This window comes from Urocitellus parryii, chromosome 6 (genome assembly GCF_045843805.1).
Source record: "Urocitellus parryii isolate mUroPar1 chromosome 6, mUroPar1.hap1, whole genome shotgun sequence".
NCBI lineage: Eukaryota > Metazoa > Chordata > Mammalia > Rodentia > Sciuridae > Urocitellus > Urocitellus parryii.
The window spans coordinates 12,259,721-12,284,317 of NC_135536.1; the positions used below are offsets into that span (position 1 = coordinate 12,259,721).

General features: G+C 36.2%; 1 protein-coding gene across 4 annotated transcripts in view; it reads right to left on the minus strand.

Moving 5' to 3' along the window:
- Positions 1-20,023, minus strand: part of Unc79 (unc-79 subunit of NALCN channel complex) — a 211,009-nt gene extending 190,986 nt beyond the window's left edge. For 3 of the 4 annotated variants that reach the window (XM_077799972.1, XM_077799971.1, XM_077799969.1), the window contains exons 1-4: positions 19,921-20,023; positions 11,193-11,285; positions 2,772-2,827; positions 1,898-2,027 (exon numbers count right to left, since the gene is read on the minus strand). In XM_077799972.1, coding sequence (XP_077656098.1) covers positions 1,898-2,027; positions 2,772-2,827; positions 11,193-11,285; positions 19,921-20,008 — 367 coding nt within the window. In that variant the 5' untranslated portion in view covers positions 20,009-20,023. The remainder of the gene's footprint in view (positions 1-1,897; positions 2,028-2,771; positions 2,828-11,192; positions 11,286-19,920) is intronic. The other variant, XM_077799970.1, reaches the window with a different exon arrangement.
- Between the last annotated feature and the right edge of the window lie 4,574 nt (positions 20,024-24,597).

Here is a 24,597-nt window from a genome sequence, read left to right on the forward strand (position 1 = left end):
TAGCTCCACTGTCTGGAGCTGCATTTGACTTTCTCCAGTTCCTGAGTACTACCCTGCTATTCTTGACCTCCACCTCTGAACCATGGATTTCCTTTTGCCTCACACTTACATTTAACCCAATCACACTTATTCCCTTCTGACATCTAGTGTGTACACACTGATACTTCAGGTTTTAGCTCAAATGTCCTTTACTTAGAACCTTCCTTAACAAATGCACCTCCCCAAACTAGCCCACCATCAGGGTAGGTTTGGAGACCCTTCTATGTGTTCCCACAGCTCTCTGTATTTGCTCCACCTTAGCACTTATAGTGTCCAGGTGTTTTCCCCACAACCTGATGTAAGCTCCAAGATATTAATGACTTTAGTCTGTTAAATTCACTGCTTTGCCATCAGTACCCAGAATAATGCCTGGCTAATAATAATGGGCACCCCAAAAACATGTGTGGAATAAAATGAATGATTCACATCCAGATTGTATTAAGCTCCATGAGGTCTGGTTTAGAGTTGGTTCCTATATCATCAACAAAAGAATAGTGTCTGGAACATAGTAGCTACTCATCAAATAAATAATCTTCATTTGATGTTGATTATCCATTCAAACATCACACATGTGCTTATTTCAGGGACCTAATAAGAAAGGTTTGGTGTCTAATACTTCAATAGTTTCACCTTTTATTCTATTAATGTGTTCAACATTTTTGCTAATTTTTACATTTATATTATCTAGTTAGCAACACTGAAACATTCTCTATTGATGATATAAAATACCAATGATGCCAATTTCCAACTTCAAAAAATTTACTTATTATTTATCTTAATTGTTTTGTTATTCTTGTACCCACCTTTAGTCTGGGTAAAATAAGCCCACACAGGACCATCAAAGCCCAAATAATAGGTGTTAGTAACACTTGGCTTTAAATCTTTCATCAAGAATATAAATCAGACACCTAAAATAAGTTAAATCCTCTTAGAACCAACTCAAATCACCTTTGTAAAGATGTGATGCCAACAAATTAGTAAAGTCTCAGAACATTAGTACACACTCACAATGATCTGAACAAAGGCTGCCCTTGCAAAAACACCCACCCCTCCCATTCTCAGAAAAACATGTGTTAAATTAAGCTGGGTAGGGGAGTTGGGGGGGGTGGGATTGTGCTTTGAAACTCCATTTGCCATAAAGGATTTTCGCCCTTTCGTTTTTATGACACATAAACAAAAATAACAATGTAGGACCTCGAATTTGTTTGTTTTGCAAGGTTTTTTGGTAGATATGTCATTACATTTAAAATTAATGTTTACGTCACATGATTAATTACCAAGACTCATCAATTATTGAGTCTTCCTGACCAATGGTGCTATCAGGATCACTTAATTTTTATTTAGTGCATAAAATGGAAACACCACTGAAAGTGCTGCCAAGAATCTCAGAGCAGAATTAGCCAGCTGGAGTTTCTGCTAAATGATGAGCAAATGCGTAGTACTACTCTTACCATTCAGGCTTATGAAGTGATTAATTTTATCAATAGCTACAACTGTAGGCCAGCTGTATATAGCAAATGGGATTGGAACTTTGGCAGTTTGCTATGATGTCATAAATACTTTTAAAATTGGTTTTAGTTATTGTATTTTTTTTAAGAGATGGGAATCTCACTGTGTTTCCTAGGCTGGCCCCCAGTTCCTGGGCTCAAGGGATCCTCTTGTCTCAGCCTCCCAAGTAGCCTGGATTACCACAACTGGCCAGTTAATTTATTTTTAAACCACCTAGTTTCAGAAAGGATTTATGACAGTGTTTAAAGGCACAGTAAATATAATCCCGCAAGACTTTTTTTAAATCCATGAGCCACATGTGGCATAGGAGAAATAAAGACGGGGCATCACAGGCCTCTTCTCTTCTTACCTGTGTACTGCAACCCCCTGTACTCGCTTATTGCCCCGGGAGGTTTTAAATTGGGCCAATAGTGGAAAAGCATTTGCACAGCTGGAGGTTTCACTTGTGAAGGCCCATAGGCAATAACATACAAAAGGTCCTACAGGAAACAGGAAGCATATTTTGACTTAGCACCATCAAATAACAATAAATATTCATTCAATATTACTAGAGCATGGGAATTCCAGTGGAGAGGATGAGGTGGGTCACTTTCCTGGAATCCATCATCCAGGTGTGCTTCACAGTTTAGACCACATTATAGCATTATAATTATTCATTATTTGCTCATTTATTTTTTCTTCTATAAATGATCCCTCTGGGCAGAATTCAAAAGTACACTGTCTTATAACAATTTTTCCCAAATTAGATTCATCTTAAAGAAAGATTTTAGGGATTTTGTTTTGTTTGCAGTGCTGGAGATGGAACTCAGGGCCTTGCACATGCTAGGCAAGCACTCTACCACTGAGCGATACCCCAACTCAAAGAAAGTGTTTAGAATAACATACATCAGTTTAAAAAAATATTTTCCTAATCACATTTCTTAACAATTCACATCTCCTATTTGAAAGAAAGCAGATTCTCAACTTTTCAAATTAAAAAAAATACATGTCATACAGCATAATATTTGCCTAATTTCAAGAATAAGATGTATTTAATTACTTTATCTGTCAAGACACTGTTCTAAATGATAGTTTAGTAAAGAAAAAAGAATATCCACTGCCACATAAGAAAACTAAGACAACAATAGCTTTGACCTAAGCAACAGATACAATATGCAAATAATTTTTACCATTTTATATAAATTAATGTAGTGACTATGGGTTAAATTTGACCCCAAACTTACTTTCCAGACTTCTTGTTTATATTTCATGAGGCATTCCAGTAACTGACAATGATACACTGTAAGAAGAAAATGTAATGTGCACATGAAATGTAAATACCAAACATCCTTTGAGATACATAAACTACTTTAATATGATTTCCAATTCCAATCATTAAATTGTTAATTACTTATTGTAACATATTCATATTTTCAAAAATACCATAATCTCTTGACTTATCAAGCTTTACTCAAGATCTTTGAGAAGTATGACACATATCATATTACTAGACATGTTAATAAAAGTCTTTAGTGATCATATTTCTGCAACATAAACTTGTATCAATGCAATAAAAAACTACAGAGAAGGGAAAACAGGATCGTAATGAAAGCTCATTTATTGAGAATTCATTATGTACCAAGTATCAGGCTAAAAGCTTTATGGCATATTATCTCACGCCCTCCATGTTTCAGTTCAAAAAATAGCTTCCTATCTTGCCCAAAGATGGACAGATAGCAACCGACAGACTGATGGGATTAGAATGAGAGTTTTATCACTTGAGCAGTGTTATGGTTTGGATGTGAGGTGTCCCCCAAAAGCTCATGTGTGAGACAATGTAAGAAGATTCATAGGAGAAATGGTTGGGTTATAAGAGTCTTAACCCAATCAGTGAATTAATCCCAATAGGGATTAACGGAGGGGTAATTGAAGGAGGTGGGAATTGGGGTGTGGCTTTGGGTGTATATTTTGTATCTGGAGTGTGGAGACCTCTCTCTGCTTTTCTATTCACCATGAAAGCTGCTTCCCTCCCTCACAATCTTGCACCATGATGTCCTGCCTCACCTAGAGCCCCAAGGAATGAGCCAGCCTTTTATGGACTGAGACTCTGAAAGTGTGAGCCCCCAAATAAACGTTTCCTCCTTTAAAATTGTTCTAGTCAGGACTGAGGTTGTCTCAGCGGTAGAGCGCTTGCCTACCATGTGTGAGGCACTGGGTTTGATCTTCAGCACCACATAAATAAATAAATAAATAAAGATATTGTGTCCACCTATAAATAAAAAATAAACATTTTTTAAAAATTGTTCTAGTCAGATCTTTTAGTCACAGCAGCAAAACAGCTGACTAGAGCAAGCAGTAATTCCATTTTGGGAAAGAATTTTTTCAGAGCTACACAGCAACAAGCTCCCTTGATTTCCCATGTTCACTTGAGGAGTAAAGACACTGTCATCCTAGTTAGATGTCTTTTTGCTCTACCTTCCAGCTCCATCATGACCCTGACATTGTTCTCATTTCAGCCACCAGTGACCCCATGGCACTCGGTTCAGTGGATGGTTTTCAGTCTGCATCTCACTGATGCCTCAGTGGCATTCAGTGCTGCTGACCGCTGTCATTTTTAAAATCACTCTCTTCCCATGGCTTCCTGATGTGACATGACCCTCTCCTATCACCTGTGTTGGACACTGCTATCAACAACCCCTTTTCCCTGTCATCTGCCAATGCACAGACTTTTCCAAATCCCCTTGCAGCTACAGGACTCCATCCTTGCCAGTAGGACCTAAGAGAGAAAACTTCTAGGGAACTTCTCATATTGTTTTCCTCTTTGATTAAAAGAAAAGGGCCAACCAGGAGACCTTTTTCTAACGACTCTAACTCATCTTGTTTTTGAATGTGGTTGTCTGAGGAAATAATGACCTCCACTGTGGCAGCCATTGCACAAACTTGAGGGAAAATCTAAGGAAACACGAAGATGCTATCTCAGCCCTTGATACTGTAGAGCTAACTTTAAGACTTCCTACTGAGCAAACCACAAAAGTGTTTTGCAGCTTTTATTTCAGTTTTCATTTTTTAATTGGTTTGTTATAATTATGTATAATTATATATGAATATTATAATAGTGGGATTTCTTACACATTTGTACATGTAGTTTAAAGTATCTGTTAGCTAAGCAGGAAACTCTCAATCTCCTTGGCAACTTCACCCTCTTCCACAGGTCCACTTCCTATTGGAGTTCCTAGAGGCCTGAACCAAGAAACACTCTACTTTTCATTTGCACTCTCCCCCAAGCAATCTCACACTCATATTAACTACAGAAGCCATCTATGTGAAATTGGATGAGGTCATTTGACACTCAGGTGTAGGCTCAGAATTCATTATCTCTAGTCTAGAATTCTGTTCTGAGGTCCAAAACTATAACACAACTACCTAATTACCATCTCCTCTGAGATGTCTCAAAGGCTTCTTGAACACAGCATGTCCAAAACAGATCTCTTGCTCTTCCCTCAGAAGCCTCATCTTCTGGTGCCTCATTTATCAATGAATATAACCTCCATGCCTAGTTAGAGCAAGTCAGAAGAAACCCATTAGATCCAATGTGTCACCAAGTCCTATCAATTTGACTTCATAAATAGCTCTCAGTAGATCCATTTTTTTTCTATTTCAATTGTCCTTGCCTGACATGTATGCCTGAACAAATGCAATGAGTGCCTTATCAGTCCATCTATACCCAATCTGGCCCTTTCTCATTCCATTCTCCATTGCATCTACTTAAAACCCCTCAGTGGCTTCCCATTAGATATGATATAAACAAAGGACTTCTTGCCTAACACAGCCTACAACATCCTGAATGTTCTCTAATTCTCAGCTCATACTAGCTAGCCCTCCCCTAGAGTTCCATCTACACTGACCTTTCAGTCTCACTGGCTTGCCAGGCTCCTTCTTGACACAAGATTCTGCCACCTGAACTTCTATCTCACTCCCATCCTGTAGATCTTCTTAATACAACTCACTCATCATTCAATTCTTGTACCAAAACTTGCTTCCTCTGAGAAGCCCCCACCGAACTCCTCAACAAAAGCAAAATTTCCTTTCATAGAGTTTTATAATACAAGGTACTTCAAGCATTTGTCACAACTGAAATTTTATCCTTGGTTTTATAATTACTTGATTAATATATTTCCCCTCCTCCAAAATGCAATATGCTTCACAAGATGAAGGTGGGATCTGTTTTGTTTTATTAACCATAGGGTCCCATACTCAATGACAATGTATTGAATAGTTACTCTAGAAATGGAATATTGTCTTTAAGCCACCACTGAGTGTTTAAGGACACATGTTCCAAGACATTTTCTCTTATACAGTGTCTGTCTGCGTGTTCTGCTACATGAACCTCTGTAGTATTCCACCTACTGCCCCCTGAACAGACCTGGAAAGTTCCTCTGTTTAAACTATTTCCCTCACAGAATGTCTTACTTATCCTATCAATCAAAACTCTATCCATATTTTCTTTGCTCAAGGAAATAAAGCCTTTCCTGATCATTTCAATTCTTGGAGTTCTCCCCCATGATTAATTAACACCATCTATAGCATTTATTTGGCACTTTCCACATACCCTTTACATGGTTAATTAATGACTTAAATAAATATGCCCGACTGACCCAATTAAATAAGTTCCACCAGAAGAGTCATATTTTGTATTTCTGTGTGGTTATCACCATTTCTAACAGAGAATCCTGTACATGGAGGTTATTCAATGAATAACCTTCCTCTTACTTGAGGAAGTGCTCTGCTCTGTCCTTGACACATAATCAGCTAAAAGAAACAAGCTGCCACTTGTTGCTTCTCTCAGTAAATATTTAAACAATAGATAGCATTAGAGCTGATTATGCTAAGTGAAGTTAGCCAATCCCCAAAAAACACAAATGCCGAATGTCTTCTCTGATATAAGGGGCGGGGTGGGGGGGAGCATGGGAAGAAGATTACCTCTAGATAGGGAAGAGAGGTGAGAGGGAAAGGAAGAGAGAAGGGGAATCTCACAGAAGATGGAAGGAGACCCTCATCATTATACAAAATACATGTATGAAGATGTGAGGGAAAAAAAGAGAGAGAGAATAGCGTCACCTTAGATTGGATAGAAAGAAGTGATGGGAGGGGAGGGGAGGGGATGGGAGTAAATGAAGGATAGTAGAATGAAATAGACATTATTATTGCTGTGTGTATATACCAATGTGATTCTGCAACCTGTACACTCAGAAAAATGAGAAATTATACCCCATCTGATTCAAATGTATGATATGTCAAGGTCATTGTACTATCATGTGTAACTAATTAAAACAAATAAAAATTTTTTTTTTAAAAAGACAAGCCATAAGATTAAGAAAAAAAAAATAAACAATAGAATGATGTCTGTGTACTCGGCCCCAGTGGATTTTGCTTTACTTTTTAACTGTTTCCCGTATCACAAGACTATTTGGGGCCAGAACTATAATTCCTAGTATAAAATAGCTGGTTATAAGCATTTCCCATGAACATATGAAAATACATTGGAAATAATCTGATAAATAATTCTACCTGATCACAGTAGAGATAAAAATATTCAGATAAAAATATTCAATTCTATGAAGAAAATGCCAAACCATAGAATTTGCATTTCTTTTACTTGGTACAATGTGCCAGTCACTGTGCCAAGCACTTTACCTATACTTAACTCACTACAAATTCAAAACAACACTTTAAAGTACTATAAGAAGAATTATTCCCATTTCATAGATGAGTATACATGAGCTTGGGAAAGTTAAAGAACTTGCTCAACACGGCACTGTCATTTGTAGGTAAACTCAGATACAAATCCATATACAAAGTACCTCAAAGTACCTCAAAGTACAGGATTTTACCATTCAATGTTAGAATCTAGGTTTCATGATAAGACTTTATTTTTAAATTAAATACATAAATGAGTAACAATCTTTTATTACATGGTAAGACTTTAATTAACTAGATTCAAATTAAGGGTTTTTTTTTCAGAACATAACAGATCTTAAATGTAAATGATATTTTGATGGTCCTTGAAGCTAAACAGTGAAATGTGAGATATAACATTCCCCCAAACATACATTTTAATTAAATCCATATGATAATCATAAATCATTTTATACTTAAAAAATGCTATGGACTAAATATGCTCCCTCAAAATTCATGTTAAATTTAGTGGTAGTATTAGAAGGTGGGAGTCTTTGGGAGATGATTAGCTCATGAGGGCAGAACACTCATGTATGGAATTAGTGCCCTTATAAAAGAGGCCTCAGCATTCCCTTGCTCTTTCTGCCATGTGAGGGCATAGACAAAGATGGTTGTCTATGAACCACATAGTGGGTCCTCACCAGACCACTGAATCTGCCAGCACCTTGATCTTGGACTTCCCAGCCTCCAGAACTATAAGTGTTTATTGCACACACAGGCCACCCAGCTTAAGGTATTTTTGTTATAGTATCTGAAACAGAGGAAGACAGAAAAATGGCACTGAAAAGTAGGGTGTTGCCATAACAGCACCGAAAAATGCAGAAGCAGCTTTGGAACTAAGTAATATGTAGGAGCTACAAGAGTTTTGAGGTACATTCTAGAAAAGCCTACATAGCTATGAATGGATCTTTTAACTGTTTCAGATAAAAAAGAACAGAGCCCTTGAGAAAGCCTCCATCTTCTTAAAAAATGCCTAAGTGATCCTGAACGAATGTTGGTAGAAATATGGACAGTAAAGGACAGGTTCTGATAAGGTGTCAGACAGAAATAAGGAATGCAATATTGGAAGCTGGAGGAGAGGCCATCCTGTGACACAGTGGCAAAGAACCTGGCTGAGTTATGTTGATGTCCTAGTGTTTGGTGGAAGGTAGAATTTTTGAGTGATGAAACTGGCTATCTGGCTGAGCACAGTTCTTAGAGAAATGCTGAAAGAGCAGCCTGGCATCTCTGACTGCTTACAGTAAAATTCCTGAAGTGGGAAATGATTTAAAGACAGAAATGTTAATCAAAAAAGCAGCAAAAGTTAGATTTGGGAAATTCTCTGCTTATCTGTATTAAAAGAATGAGAAAAACTTGTTAGGAAGAGAACACTAAGGGCACAACTAAGCAACTAATAAACAGCACTGAACAGAAACTAACGACAGCCAGCCTTCCCAGGAGAAGGCAGGAGCTGCTGCCCCAGATGAGGGAGGATGACACTTTAGGAATCCTCAGAGCTGCCTGGCACAGAGGTGCACTCATAGTCCCAGCAACTCAGGGGGCTGAAGCAGAAGGATCACGAGTTCAAGGACTGCCTCAGCAATTTAGCAAGACCCTGCCTAAAAATTAAAAATAAAAGGGTCAGGGTATGTGACTCAGTGGATAAGTGTGCCTGGGTTCAATCCCAGATATGGGGGGGGGGAGAAGAAAAGAAGAAGCCACCCACACTTGGGGGACCTCACACCTGCCACCTGGCCCACCTCACTGCTGGCTGCTTCCAGTTCCTACACTCTGATGCCTTGTGCTTCAGCTGCCCCTCAGTGAAGTGCCTTTGTCCCCAACATAGCATGTGCTGCACCGACAAAGCTGTGAGGGCTTCCACCTAGATTTCAGTGGAGCCCAAGAGAGTCATGAGCACAGGACCCAGCCTTTCAGAGAAGGCTGAGGCAGAAAACTGACATGGCAGCAGGATTATCATGGAAATCCCTTCTCGGGCAATGTCAGGAGAGCCATGCTGGCCAGGCTCCCTAAAGCCATGAGGCAGGACCACCTGGAGCCTTGGAGCCCAACCCTTACCCAGCAAAGCTGCTGGGAAGGAAGAACATCAAATCAAAGGTTTTTCTCAAGCCTAAAGTTTAATGTTTTGGGGTGTTGGACCTACATAGAACCTGTCATTCCTTTCTTTTTTTACATTTCTCTCTTTTGGATGGGAATGTCCATCCTATGCCTGTCTCACTGTTGTATTTGTTTTGATGGTGCTAGAAAGAGAACCCAGTACTCCTCATATGCTAGGTAAATGCTCCAACACTGGGTGTCTGCAACCCAAGTCCCCATCATTTTATTTTATTTTAGAAACATATAATTTATTTGATTTCACAGGTTCACAGCTGGAAAGAAAATTATCTCAGGATAAATCATAATTCAAGTCTCACCTACATCTGATTTAGATGATATTTATATGAGATGTTGGACTTTGGACATTTGACGTGATATTGAAATGAATTAACACTTCTGAGGTTATCAGAATGGAATGAATGTATTTTGCATGTCAGAAAGACATGAAGTTGGGATTGGGGACAGTGATAGAATGCCAAAGATTGAATATGTATATCCCCCCAAAACTCATATGTTAAATCCTAACACCCAATGTAATGGTATTAGGAAGTGAAGTGAGGCCCTTATGAATGGGATTAATGGAATTAGAACTCCCTTGCTCCTTCTGTATGAGAGAATACAAAACAAGCATGACCATCTGTGAATCTGGAAGCACCAGATCACTAAATCTACCAGTACCTTGATCTTGGACTTCCCAGCCTCCAGAACTATAAAAAGTAAATGTTATGTGTAAGCTGCCCAGTTTATGGTATTTTTGTTATGGCAGCCCAAACAAACTAAGGCAAAGGATGAGAGCTGGGTGAGTTAGTGTACTTCCTAATCCCAGCTATCTGGAAGATGAGGTGGAAGGATCATTTCAGCTCAAGAATTAGCGGCCAGCCTAGGGAAAATAGCAAGACATCATCTCAATTAAAAAAAAAAAAAAAGTTCAAGGCCAACACTCTAGATTAAGAAGCACTAAGATTTTGAAATGGAAAAAAAAATTTTCTTCATTCTTCAGTCAAAAACTCCAAAATCTCAATTATTATTCTACTTAATTAAACAGAAGGTTTAAAACAGTGCTATAATATTTATTCACTTTCCAAATAAACAATAACTGAAAAAAAACTGAGTTCATATCTCAGCATATGACTCCTATAGTCAGCTCCTTTTTAGATCAGCTCCCCAAAGTTCAACTGAATTATACTGACAAATGGAAATCAAATGGAGTAAGTTATATAAAACCTGTCCAACAACACTAGTAATCCAAGACATAAAAATCAAAATGAGATTTTTTTAATCTATTCAACTCTACAAATTTTATGATGATACTCAGTGACCAGTCATAATGAGACAAGTACTTTCAAATACAACTATTGAGAATATTGAAATTTTTTTCAAGCCCTTTAACCCATGAATCCCTCTTTTATTAATTTATTCTAAAGAAAATAATCAGAAATGTAGTAAAAGGTTTGTGTTCAAGGACATTGGTATGACATTAGAGGACCAAACTTGTCAAATTATTAACCAAAGTTATTTTTAGTTGTTAGAATTAGATATTTTTATATTTCTAATTGAACTATTTCTATATATTTATATTCAATCAAATTCCAGTCAATGTTCTAAAATTTTTTCCTCAAACATTCTTAAAAAAAAAAAACACTAGTTGCAAGAGCACTAATTACTTTTAACAATAGGCAAGGAAAATTTATTTTAATTAAAAAATCTGTTTTCTAACACACCTCCAATTGCCAAATCCACCAAGAAAAGTTCTCGCATGAAAACTTCTAGCTTATTTATTTAACGTCTTACTTAATGATTGGTTTTGGAATTAGTCAAGACAGAGTTCCACTTACCTGGATTAGATGTGTACTGCATTGCAATCATTAGCATGGAGGATGCAGACAGATTAACATGTGCAGGAACACCTTCTCTCCTGGAGGAACCCACTGAAACCAAAATTTCTTTGATTAGACACAATTTAGTCTATATATAGATAGAGAGATAGATACACATATATATGCATATATACTTGCTGCTTCACATAGAGCATGGGAACTAAGAAGGAACTTAAAAAGAAAGTCCCAGTCAGCCAATGAAACTTTACACAAATAAAACTCATAAAATTTTCCTTGTATACAAATGCAACAGTTGTCAACATCATAGCAAACACGTACAGAGTATCACCAAGAAGGAACAATGCCAGAATGTGACATAATGGCTTTAACAGAGCCATGCTCAGATATGATCACTACTTCCAATATGTTTATGTCTAGATGGAAAAGAAAGGGAAAAAAATCTTCTTTGTGCTCAGATAGAAAGAAGGAATACTGAAGGTTGTCCCAATAAGAAAAAAAAAAAGTAAAATGTTTTTAAACCCAACTTGAATTACTAAATTATCTAGAGATGCAGATGAAATAAGGTTAGTATAACATGCAACTTCTTAGTTACACATAGAAATTTTAAATCATGTTATAAAAATACAATATTAATTTTAAAATTATTTTCAATGCTCATAAATCATCAGTTTTATTCAAACCTTCATATGTAACTTTATCATTATTGTCTTCTTCACCATGAGAATCACTACTTTGTTAAATAGTTTTACAAAACTTACCATCTTCAAATCCATCTGAGTTTGAAATAAAGCACCTTTTGAATCTGTGAATAATGCCATTGCTGGACATTTTATCCCACATCAACAAGTATCAATCACAGAGCAAAAGTTGTTTTATTGAAAACCTGTCTTATATATGTAAAACCATGATCTCCATTTACATACTGCTTTTAAAACATCTTTAAGTGGTTTTTTCATGGCAATATTAAACACTATATTAAATTTCATTGTCTTTTTTTAATAGAGTACATCAAATAACTCCTTTAAGGATTCACGTCAAGCACTGATAGAAGTCACTTGAAGTATTGTGTTGTCTCTAAAGGGTACTTTATTATCCCAAGCACAGTAATTGAGAAAGAATCCACAATAGGAAGAACTTTATTAGGATTTGAATGTAAAATGATTCTCCTTTTCTGGGGAATAATTGCAAAAGTACAAGATACCTCTTATTCCTAGGTTTATGTGGCAAATTGTCAAGCATGAACAGAACGGTGTGCAGGAAGTATAAAACCCTCAAAGAGGCAACTCTCAATTTCCTGAACATGAAATACCATGACTTTGGCAACAACCAGCAAGCAGAAAACCTCAAAATCTGCTTTATTTTATATAAAATTACAATACACAGGGAACATATCTCATTTACATCCAAAAAGATAAGACAGTTTTATAAAACATGTGATAGTAGAACCACCAAAATACCAATGAAAGATCTGTCACATAATAAAGGAAACAATGTTTAACATGATTCTTTTTTCTTTTTAACACAAAGAACTTTCAGTACCCATAATGGATGGCTGCTTTCACAAAAAAAAGCTTTACAAAAACAAACAAAGTAAATCCATAGTTAAATTCCATTGAGTTTGTTTTCAATCACTGGCAGCTGAGTGCTCCTAACCCACCAAGCAGCCAATATTCAGGTAGATAAATTAGTTTGGCTATACAGTATACATAAGCATTAATAATTAAACAGAGATATGGAGAGCAGTATACTATTCTTAGATGACAAAGTTGATTAATCAAATACAATTAATTAAGGAAAAAGAACTTGGAGGCACATTTAAAGAACAAGACAGCATTGCTCTAAGGCTTTAGCCAGGGAGCTTTTTCAAATTCAGCTTCTCGGGTGCCCATATCTAGAGATTATAACAGTCTGGGAAGCAGGAAAGACATATCAAATTAATAAGCACACCAGGTGACTCTGATGCAAACTGGCCAAGAGCTTCCTTTTGAGAGGTTCTAGTAGAGAGATGAGAAATAAGAAAGGAAATGCCCAGTAAGATGTCCAGGGGTAGAAGAATAATTGGCAGAAAACCTCAAAATATGCTTTATTTTATATAAAATTATAATACATATGGGACATATCTCATTTATAACCAAAAGGAATAAGACAATATTCTTTGTGCCCCTTGTTAAAGAAAGAGAAAATAGTCTAGTCTCCAACATATTCAAGAAAGAAAGAATGTATCTTTTGTGTATCTCCATTCTTTTTGAGACAATTATTTTCACCTCTGTTTAATTCATCTCAAATTTTTAAAAAACAAGCATTTCTCAATCAGGAAGACTATAGCTAAGAGAGGCTGAGAGTCAATGTGCCTGGAGGCCTTTAAAAATGGGAGCGATGCCCAACCATCTCGGATGATTTAGGGGAAGTCTATTTGGAGAACTGCCCAAATAGCTCAGCAACCTTTGGTTGTCCCTGTTACCCCTTCAAATCTATGCTCTTCCTTCAAGTATGACCAGCCATAAAGCCAAAAGTGTTCTTTTGGCTCTGACCCTAGGAAATTGGCTCTAATACTTATGTATATTAACAGACGGTACCTTGCAACTTCATAGCCTTCTACTAGACTGAACAAAATAACTGCAAATCTTGTTTAATAAACAAATACAAGTACACACTATTTATTGAATTTTGTTTAAAAGGCATAATATAAACAGATGTGCAGTTTTTCCCCAAGAGGGTGTTAAAAAATATGTACAATAGAAGATAGTCAAAATAAGAACATTTTAATCCCCAGCACCACAAAAAAATGAGAAAATTTTACACTTAATATCATACTCAAAAAAAAAAAGTTTCCAGTCTTATTCCCTATCTTCTCAGCACCACCAGTACGATCATTACCAACACCCCTCTTTCCATGATAAGATAAATCTCTTAATATGCTCCTGCATTTTATAGTTCCTAATGTACTATCATGTAGAGCTCTTATGATTGTCACCAAAAAAAGTAAGTATACAAGGAAAGTCATTTTATAAAAGAGAGAAAAAAATATTTGCAATCTAATTTTTGAGTCTATATTCCAAATCACACTGGATTCACAGCCAATGTTCTAGTCACTTATTCATTCACCAATATTGTTCTCAATACATCCTATGCACCAAACATTTTTCTGAGCCCTGGGAATACAATAGTAAAGAATGTAGACAAGTCCTCATTCCTTCTGGAACTTAGATGCTAGAGCTGTGTTATCCAATATGATAGCCACAAGCCACTGATGGTATTTAAATTAAAACTGAATCAAACTTAAAATTCAGCTCTTCAGTCTTCCTAGTGAAGACATATAAAGCAGGGCAAGAGAGAAGAGAGAGGATAATGCCAGGAGTTATATTAGCTAGAAAGAAAGGAAGGGCATCTAGAAAGATGTGGCACTTGAGCTAAGACCTAAAGAAAATAAGAAAGCAAATCAGAAGATCATCTGGAAGAAGGACATTGAGACAGAGAAGAAAACATAGAGAAAACACAAAAGCTCAGTACCTTTATGAAACTGCAGAAAGGTGATGTGCATAGTAAAGAGTGGACACAGACAGGCAGTAATGAAAGTAATAAGGTAAGCAGTAGCCAGATCACAGAGGGCCTTGTGGGACAACTAAGGACTTTGAAATTGGATTTTAAGAGTGACAGTAAGATAGATGATTTGGATGAGGGAAGTGACATGATCTGATTTACATGCTTGGAGAAAAGTTCTGGCTTTTTAGTGAACAGGCAGTAGCAGGGCTTAAAAAAGGAACAGAGAGGTGAGTTACGAGGACCAGTGGCCCTCAGGAGAGTTAAAAAGGAACACAGAGGACCAGCTCATTGGGTAGGTCCACAAGAGAGATGGTGGTAAGAAGTGGTCTGAGTTGACATATGTTGAAATAAACCCCACTGGTCTTAGAGAATCATCTGGGAAGAAGAGACACATTCAGGTGTACGCAACAGAGCCACTTCCTGAACTTCTCCATACTGCATTACTTGAATTGAAAAGTAGTCTCTTCTGCACTTGTGCCTTGGGTTTGTGTGAGCAGAGTTAATTGTGTTCCACTAGAGAGGGTTTCTCCAAAAGACAGCCACACTTTTCAGAAGGGTATTTTAGTGAAACGTAAAGACAAGACAATATGACCCTGAGTTTCTGTAGATTAAGTCTATTAAAATATTTGCAGATGTGCAGGTTAGTGCAAAGTCATAGAGACAGGACAGCCCTCAACACTGAAGAAATGTTCTGACATGTTCTAGAAGCACAACATCTGGCATAATAATGACAGTTATTATATAACAAACTAATTCCCGCTAGTAGATGGCCCTCTACCTCAAGCAATATTTAAGATGATAAAATTTCAGAGCAACATGGAAATTGCAGTGGAATATTAGAATTAGTAATGGAATTTAACATATCTGTGATCTGACTACCCATTTGATCCATTATGCATACACTTGTACAATGTCATAGAATATTCAAAAGCCATTCTCACATGTTAGTTATCTCCTTTTCTTTGCAATAAACATGGGATGTGGACAAGGGAAGTTTGATTATTGACAATTTTATAAGGGAACCAATGTTTGATGAGGTTGAGACATTTTCCAACTGCCAAAGGACTATATTCAGTTCTTCCAAACTCCAGTACTAAAATATTTCTCAAAATTCAACAAGGTCTTCTTAAAGTATAGAAGATCTGCCTTATAAAAACAATCATTAGCTAATAAAACAGACATCATATATTAAATATTACTAAACATCATCAGTATCTTGCACTCTTTTTTTAACTTTTTTTCCATAAAGTATTAATCTCTGGAAGACCACAGAAACATCACACATCCTATACAATAATAGTTTTTAAAAAAAGGTTATATAAAAGTAATGGAACAAATGACACATGGCCAACAGCCTGGGACCAGACGTTCAATTAAGTCACACAATTACTTTTAAGTCAAAGCAAAGATTTGAACAAATCTTTATTTTTCCTGAGGGTAAGTGACTTTTCAGAAAGTCTAACTTGGAAAAGAAACCAGATTTGCCTGCTTAGTCTAGGATATACTAGAAGCATCTTGAACTGATATAATACTTCAGCTTTATTAGTATCTTTATTTTTTTTTTGGTTTAATGAATTTTTTTATTTTTTTTATTGTTGGTTGTTCAAAACATTACATAGTTCTTGATAAATCATATTTCACACTTTGATTCAAGTGGGTTATGAACTCCCATTTTTACCCTGTATACAGATTGCAGTATCTTTAAATCAAGGTTGTTTGCATTAATTAAGGTTCATTTGGAATTAGTTTTTTCTCTTCTCTGCTTTTTCTCTTTGGAAGACATTATCTTCCAAACATCCACATTTCAATTCAATTCACAAATCACAGATCCTTTATTGGAAAAAGAGAGGTTTCCATGGTGACATGAAATAATTTTTTTTAATTCTTAGTAACTCCTTTAATTTTTTTAATAAACAAAGCATATTGCACACATATGGAATAAAGAAAATATATTTTATTTATGGAAGGAGTTAAAAAGAAAGGTTATATAAAAGGGAAATTTAATAATAAATAAATTGATATTTGCTCTGCAGAACTTCAAAAGGAGTTACTTAAAACTAAAAGCACAGCACATAGTTTACCAACAAAGATGGCATAAAGGACAAATGAGATACACATAAAGGCCTTTTAATCTGAAGGAGCTGTAATATCTCATTAGGTTCACTCCAAAGCTCAGAACTTCATCATCCAGGTGATACAGACAATGATATAATCATTTAATGCCTGAAAATTTGTCTGTGTTTTACATTTGACCTTAGGAACACCACACCAAAGAGATTTTTTTTAAAAGAGCCCTTCTGTCTTAAAGACTTTTATCACTTTATCAAGAATATAAAAGACTCAACATTTGGGCCTGGGGGTGTAGCTCAGTGATAGATAACTTTCCCAGCATGCAGAAGGCCCTGGGTTCCACCAGCACTGCAGGAAGGAAGGAGGGAGGGAGGAAGAGAAGCAGGAAGGAAGGGGCAACATCTTTATCCTAACTCCTTGATACTGAAATTAAAATATTCTGGGAGAACTTAAAGCCTTCTGTGTTGTGTGTGTTTTTTACTCAGAATTTCTAGATATGGAAACAACCACCAGAAAATAAAAACAAGGTCCCTACAATGAACAGTCCCACATTCTCACATCAATTCATCTTGACATGAGTAACCTAGAACCAGATCCCTTCCATCTTGGCATCTATCTCGTACCTACTTTGTGAAATAATGAGCACACAAAAGCAGCATCTGAACAGTGTAACAGAATGCAACTATAAAAGTTAGCATTACAATTTATTCTTGAAGATTTGAAGCTAACAGAGATTGTCTAATGTTGAACTACCAAAATGGAGATAAGAATCCAAGTTAAAACTAAAAGACTAAATTCAGACAATAAAATAAATACATGAACCATATCAACAACTAGATTAGAGGAAGCCATGTGCCTTTTATATAAAATACGATTTAACCTAGGACTATTAAGCCAGAAATAACCTCACAGATTGATTTTTTCCAGATACCTCGTTTAAGGTTGAAAAATATAATCAATGTGATCCTGCAATCTGTACATGTGGGAAAAATAAGAATTCATACCCCATTTGAATCAAATGTATGATATATGATATGTCAAGATCATTGTAATGTTTTGAACAACTAATAAAAATAATTTAAAAAATTAAGTTCAATAGACATGAAGCAACTTGTTCACACCTTTAAATGAACACCAAGTTATTCCTCTAATCAACACTAAAATTCACACAAATTCTGTAAACTCGACTCACTATTTTGATCTCTTCAATTGCCAAGGTTCACACATTTTTATGAGTAAGGATTCTAACCTGACTTCAAGTTAATTAGTGTTCTAGGTTCTGTATTTCTAATTAAGTAGAAATTAAAAATCAAGTGTGATGAAATGAATGGCCAGTTCCACAATACCTGATCAATTTTAAGTATAACTTCAGAATCTTGACATACTCAATGTCTCTCCCAAAATTATTAACTTATTCCTAAGAAGTAGGAATACGGTAAATTAGATTAGTTATTAGAAAGATATAGCCTCACCTGCCATAATTCAAAAAAACAAGACTTTCTATTTTTTTTCTAGTGCTTTTTTTTTTCCCAGTGCTGGGATTGAACCCAGGGCCTCATACATGTTAGGCAAATGCTCCACCATTGAGCTACATCCCCATCCCAACATTATTTATTTCAGAATAGCTCTATACAACTTTAAGACCGTATCTACAAACAAGTACCTGTCCATAAGTTTACAGAGAACCAAAAAAAGAAAATGACCAAATATTATATTATTTGAATGATATGACAAATCTGCTAGTTTTTCCAAATTACCATAGAATTTAGGGAAAAAGTCAGACTCTAAAAAAAATGAAAATTACAATTCCATACCTAAAATTAAACTTGAGTTTAAAATAAACAAATATAGCTCAATTAGTGCATATATTTACCAATTGTTGATATACCACAACAACTTTAATAAGATCGTAAGTACATAAAATTAAAATGGTGAAAAATGACCACTAGGAGTTAAATGTGCCCAATAAAGTTACTTTTTAAATTATAGATGGACACAATACTTTTATTTTATGTATTTATTTTTATGTGGTGGTGAGGATGGAACCCAGTGCCTCACATGTGCTAAGCAAGTGCTCTACCACTGAGCCACAACCCAAGCCCCTAAAGTTATTTTTATAGACAAAAATTGAGGAAGGAGAGAAGTAAACTAAGTTACCCCTAGCAGGTATTGTGCCAGCACTCTGCCAGTGTTCCAGGTTAAAGTCTTAATCATCACAACAGCCTATGATTACTACAGCTCTGTGAATACTATTCTCATTTTACAGGTAAGAAACAGAAAGATTAACTAACTTGCCTAAGGCCAAACACTAGCCAGTGGCAGAGCTGAGATGGGGAATCTAGATCTGTTTGACTCCTAAACACACAATCTTTTCAGATCATCCGCACAAACAGATCAATCCATGATCCATTTCCTTGAAGAATATTTTAGAAGAAACATGATCATAAAGACCACAACCCAATGTTTTTCCTGTTTGCTTTAATGTCCAATAAGCCAGAGTATTTAAAAGTGGAAAAGAATTTAAATCAGTTCTGTACAGACTCCTGTATACAGATTCCTTAGCTGTTTTCAAAAATTCTGACTCATTTTATCATCACAACACCCCTGTGAGGGAAAGCTGATGGATCAGTCTGTGGGTGGAGTTTCAGCTCTGTGAGCTGCCCACCATCTCACAGCAAATTAGGGGCAGAGCTGGTTCCAGAATCTCCGAGTGCCAACTCTACCTGTTGCTCTTTCCACCAGAGCCTACTGCCTTAGGACACAAAAGAAAGAATTTCTACGTTGGAGGCAACACTCTCTCACCTTTTTTCTAATGTGGCAAAAGATGTTTAATTTATAACTAGGAAATACAGACTTTCTTTGACCTGTTCTTTCTTCCTATTCTATAAGATAAAACTAAGTGAATAAAACAATTCTAAGGTATAAATTGTCTTTCATTTCTTTGATTTTTGTCATAATGTTAATACTAAAATGACTGAATTTAAATCATAGCATATGTACACAGTCAGTGATTCCATTAAAATATTAAAAATCAAGAGTCTGTAACAGCAAAAGCAATTTTCATTTGTACAATACGTAAAAATAATCTAGTATTAGGTAAGATTGAACTTACATATAGCCATTGGTAGAAAAGATGTGCTAAGATATTCAATAATATCCTTGTGCAGAAATGGAGGAAAGGTAGCTAACGTTGAGATCATCGTGTAGGGCAAAGTACTCAGAATATCATCATTGAGAAAGGGTAGCAAACATGTAGTTGTATAAAATATTGACTGTCCAAGATCTACAAAACAAAATTGAGTAATCAGTCACTGAATATTTTCCCATTAACAAAATATACTAATTTTACATCTTAAGTTTTAATGAGTTGGTCTAAATTATAAGCAACTATAGTCTCCTTCCTATCAAGAGTTCTGAAACATACTGCTTGGTATAGTGTGCTATGTGTACAAGAGCTGGTCAATAATTGACTGATGAATGAATATATTAAGAAATATAAATATCTATTACGTGAGGTTTTTCTCAATATCATATAAATCATAAGAAATTCTTAATATCCATATCATCTTTCGATCTCATAAATTCAAAGCACTTTCCAATGTAAAATGATTTCTGAATCCCTCCAGCATTCTTACCTCCATTTATTTTTACACAAGATAACTGAGGCATAGAGATGTTAGATTATTTGCCCCCTGAAAGTTTATAAAAGGTCACTGAGGTAGGAATAGAGATAATGCTAGGCTATTTCTGCTCCACCAATCAAAGCTACAATGGTTCTACAACTGGAATACTAGGCCACAAGGTAATTTTTAAGAAAATACCTTTATTTTATTTACTAATTTATTTTAGATGGTGCTGAGGACTGAACCCAGTGTCTCACATGTGCTAGGCAAGCGCTCTCCCACTGAGCTATAACCCCCAAACCCCATGAGGTAATTTTTAACCTCCATAGAGTAACAAATCCAGCACACACTAAAGAAAGGAAATTATGAGCTAGCACTGTGTGATCCTGTGCAGTTAGTCATCAGTCACCATAGAAGTGCGTGCCTCCTAATAATAACTTATCAAAGTTTTAAAATGGGGATAGTAGTAATACCTACCTCACTTCATTAGGATTGTTAGGAGTTTTAAATGTGATAAATGTAAAGAGGTTAGCATAGCACATAATGTGCAATCCACAAATAAGAGCTGTTACTATTAATGTTAACAGTTACTATTATTATTACCTGCACAAGAAGTAAAAATAGTGGACATTAGTAAAACCACAACTATTTAGCTTTAGAATGCATGTAGACCAAATTCCATTATACTAAATGTACATTTTCATATTTCTGGACCTCCCAAAATGTAGGCCATCAGCCAAGATTTGACAAATCATATTTGCATTCATAGAAATAGTAAAGTATTAGATTCTTGCCTGTTTTGCAGATTTACCTCCTTTGTGTCATTTTGATCCTGAATGTCATTTCTGATTATCATTAGAATTACTCTGGCATCTCAGCAGGCCTATCAACTGACAATGGAGAGAACATGGCCACACTGCATACTGGGGAGCCAGGATCAGTCAATCCCTGGGCTCAAATCAATGAAATGGAAAATTCACAGGTGTTTTACTAAGAGTTATCTGAGACTACCATAAAAGATAACCTTAGCTGCTTTCCACTGAGCCCTGTAGCCAAAGTGCAGAACATTAACAACCCAAGGGGTCTGGGAGTTCACCTAGAGTATTTTTTCATACTAGGAAACTGAGACCTGGAGAGAGGAAGCGAATGCCCAAGATCCACTGAGAATGTTAGCTGACATGTTACAAAAGCCCTACCTAATGCTTTTCCCTGCAGGGCCCCAGACCCAGAAAGAGGACACAACCTCCACCACAGTGCAGGATTCTCAGTCTCAGTGTGCAAAAGTAGCATCCACAGGAAGCTGGCTAAAATGTCAGGTCTCAGGACCCAACCTTCAATAACTCTTAGGCAAGAACTCCACGTCACAAACTCCTTGGAGATTCTGAGACTCTTCAGACAACACTCAGGTGTTTCTCTGAACCATTCACTAGAATGAACTAGTGAGTACTTTCCTATTTTTTAAGCTCAAATATGCAGAACAAGAAAGTTATAGATAACAATAAAGAGGAAAGTCACAAAACAGTTATAAGAGCAAAAATATAAATCATCTCCCTTGAAATTGTCACAATTCACACATTAATTGCAATTATATGGGTTGCAATTTACAAAATTGAATATCTTTATCTTAATCAAGGGACTTTGAAGATAAAGGGCAGCTTCCCAAACCCATGGACAGGAGCAGACAGGTCCGTGATGAGTTCAGAACTGAATGTCACAAAGGGGAGGCACTGAGGAGCTCACCACCATAGTAAGCTCTGACAGTCTGATGTTCACATTAGCCTCACTAAGATTCTGAGCTGGGAAAGGATTACAATAGAAGCAGCTAAGCTTTCAGACAGCCACAAAAATACACAATAAGTAACTTTACAAACTTCTACACTTTTATATTCACTATAATGCAGAATTAAAAATGTAAAAAAACAAATTCAATAATCATTATCTCATCATCTTTGTGAAAGTAGACATTATTTTTTTAAATCAGGGATACATCATACAAAATAAACCATTAAAGATTCTCTTAGGAGAATTAACTATAACTAAAAGGCAAAATAACTCCCACCGCCCACCAGTTTCCCAAGACTCCAGCTTTTCTGTACAGTGAAACTTTGGTTATCATACTTCTAGGGACCAAATTTCAGTATTTTAAGATCTACACAACTAACATTTTAAGGTACAGTTTCTGCAAAAAAATCTCTTTTCTTACTGTATGGTTTTCCATTTGATTCTCTCAAATACATATTAGATAGTTAACAGTAGATATTACTATACTCCCTTTTATAGATTAGAAGAATTTAATAGCAAGCAAGATAATGAAATCTACTGAAGACACAGAAGAAAGAGAGAAGCAATAAGAAAGGAAGCATGCTCTCTGACTTCTATGCTAAATCACCACTAACACTCTGTACTGTAACATTTTACAACATTTTGTAATAATTATTTGAAGTTCTTAGTAAATTTGGAAGTTCTTAGAAAGTTCATTTTATCTAACCCCCTGACTTTTGAGTCAGGAAAAATGGGTCTCAGAAAGAGTTTGTGATTTGTCCCCAAAACTCAAAAAATCAATCAGTGGTTAGAATCTGCTCCTCAAAGCAAATTTTAAAATCTTAGCTCCCCAATTGTGATTTCAATGAGTCCTCACTGAGTCCTCCCTTGATAAAGTAATCAAAGGAGAAGAGAGAGCCTCCCGAGAGTCTTCCTCCTGTCTCCAGCCCCTCTGCCCCCAACACAGGCCTGCTGGGTAATATCCCTGAGCACCACAACAGTGTAAAAGGATAGGATGGGAAACACCATAATTAAGCTTCATTGTAAGAAAGGCTGCAGCCCACACAAAGCCCTTTCAAGCAATTTACATCAACAACAAAATCTCCATGCCCCGTGCTCAGCATCATACATATTCATGAACATACATGTACATTTCCAAAAGTTTCAATTAAATGCTCACCATGTTGGCCATGCTGTAGTAAAGGAACTAGATCCAGGAGAGTCACCAAAGTCACGTAGAGGCCTTGATAGTCCAAAGAAGGGTAGTCTGACAACTGAGCATCACGACTTTGCGGGCCGCGTTCTGAAGGAGCATCTCGCAGGACGCTGTAAAGGAGGGAGCGAGTAACAGTAGGGTTGATGGAACTGACCTGCGGTCTTAGAGATGGGGTGAGTGGGAATGGCACAGGAAAAAGACACATGGTCATGGGCACTGTCAAATTGGAGGCATCTTGGTTTTCCTTCTTCCCTGTGCGGGACAAAATGCTGTTGGGGGGACAAAGAAAAAAAAGAGACAACAAAGACACAAAGAACAGCACATTACATTGAAATGACACTCTAAAACAAATAATAAAACACCAGATACATCCCACATAAGATGCAATTGCCACACCAGCAGGATCTACAAATCTAGTACTGGTCACATAGCTTTGCTCAGAGGTACCAATAACACAGGTTTACTTTGTGGAAGTTTCATTGCATCTCATGTGTTATCTGGTTAGTAAGGAGCAAAAATATAAAAATGCATGTTTCAGTGCCAAACCCATGTTTTACAGTTTGTCAATTTGGTGAAGGAGAGGTTTCCTGGAAGTAAAAGCAATGGCTTTGTCTAATTAGGAAGGGCTCTTATTCCTAATTACAAGGAGCTTTCAAAGAAAAGAAGTTTTCAGCAAGACCGTCTGAACCAAGCAAACAGAAACTTGCAAAACATAGGTATGGCACTTGCAGAAACATGTTTTAGCAAAGAATAAACATGTGTGTTTATTAAGAAAGTCTTAAAAATCACATGTTTATTGCACCAAAATAATGTCTATATGTATATTATGATACTGTTTCATGACATTCTGTCAGTATCATTTGAGATAATGAAGTTTAAACAGGCATATGAATTTAGAAATAATACATATTTCTAAAATGTTAGCTAAACTACATTGGAAAAGCTATAAAATAATATATAGTAGATGGTCCATAGCATATGTTTGTGAACTAATGATAATGGTTATTTATGTGTGTGTGTGTTTTAATTTTGTGTGTTGGGGAGGAAACAATTTATTTTTATGAATACAAACACTGGCTTATTAAATAATTACCTTCAAAATTCTAAAGACTAAGCAAGCAGTATCTGTCACATAGCTGCCCAACATACAATAAGATCTCATATGTTACTACTGCTACTTACGTTATTA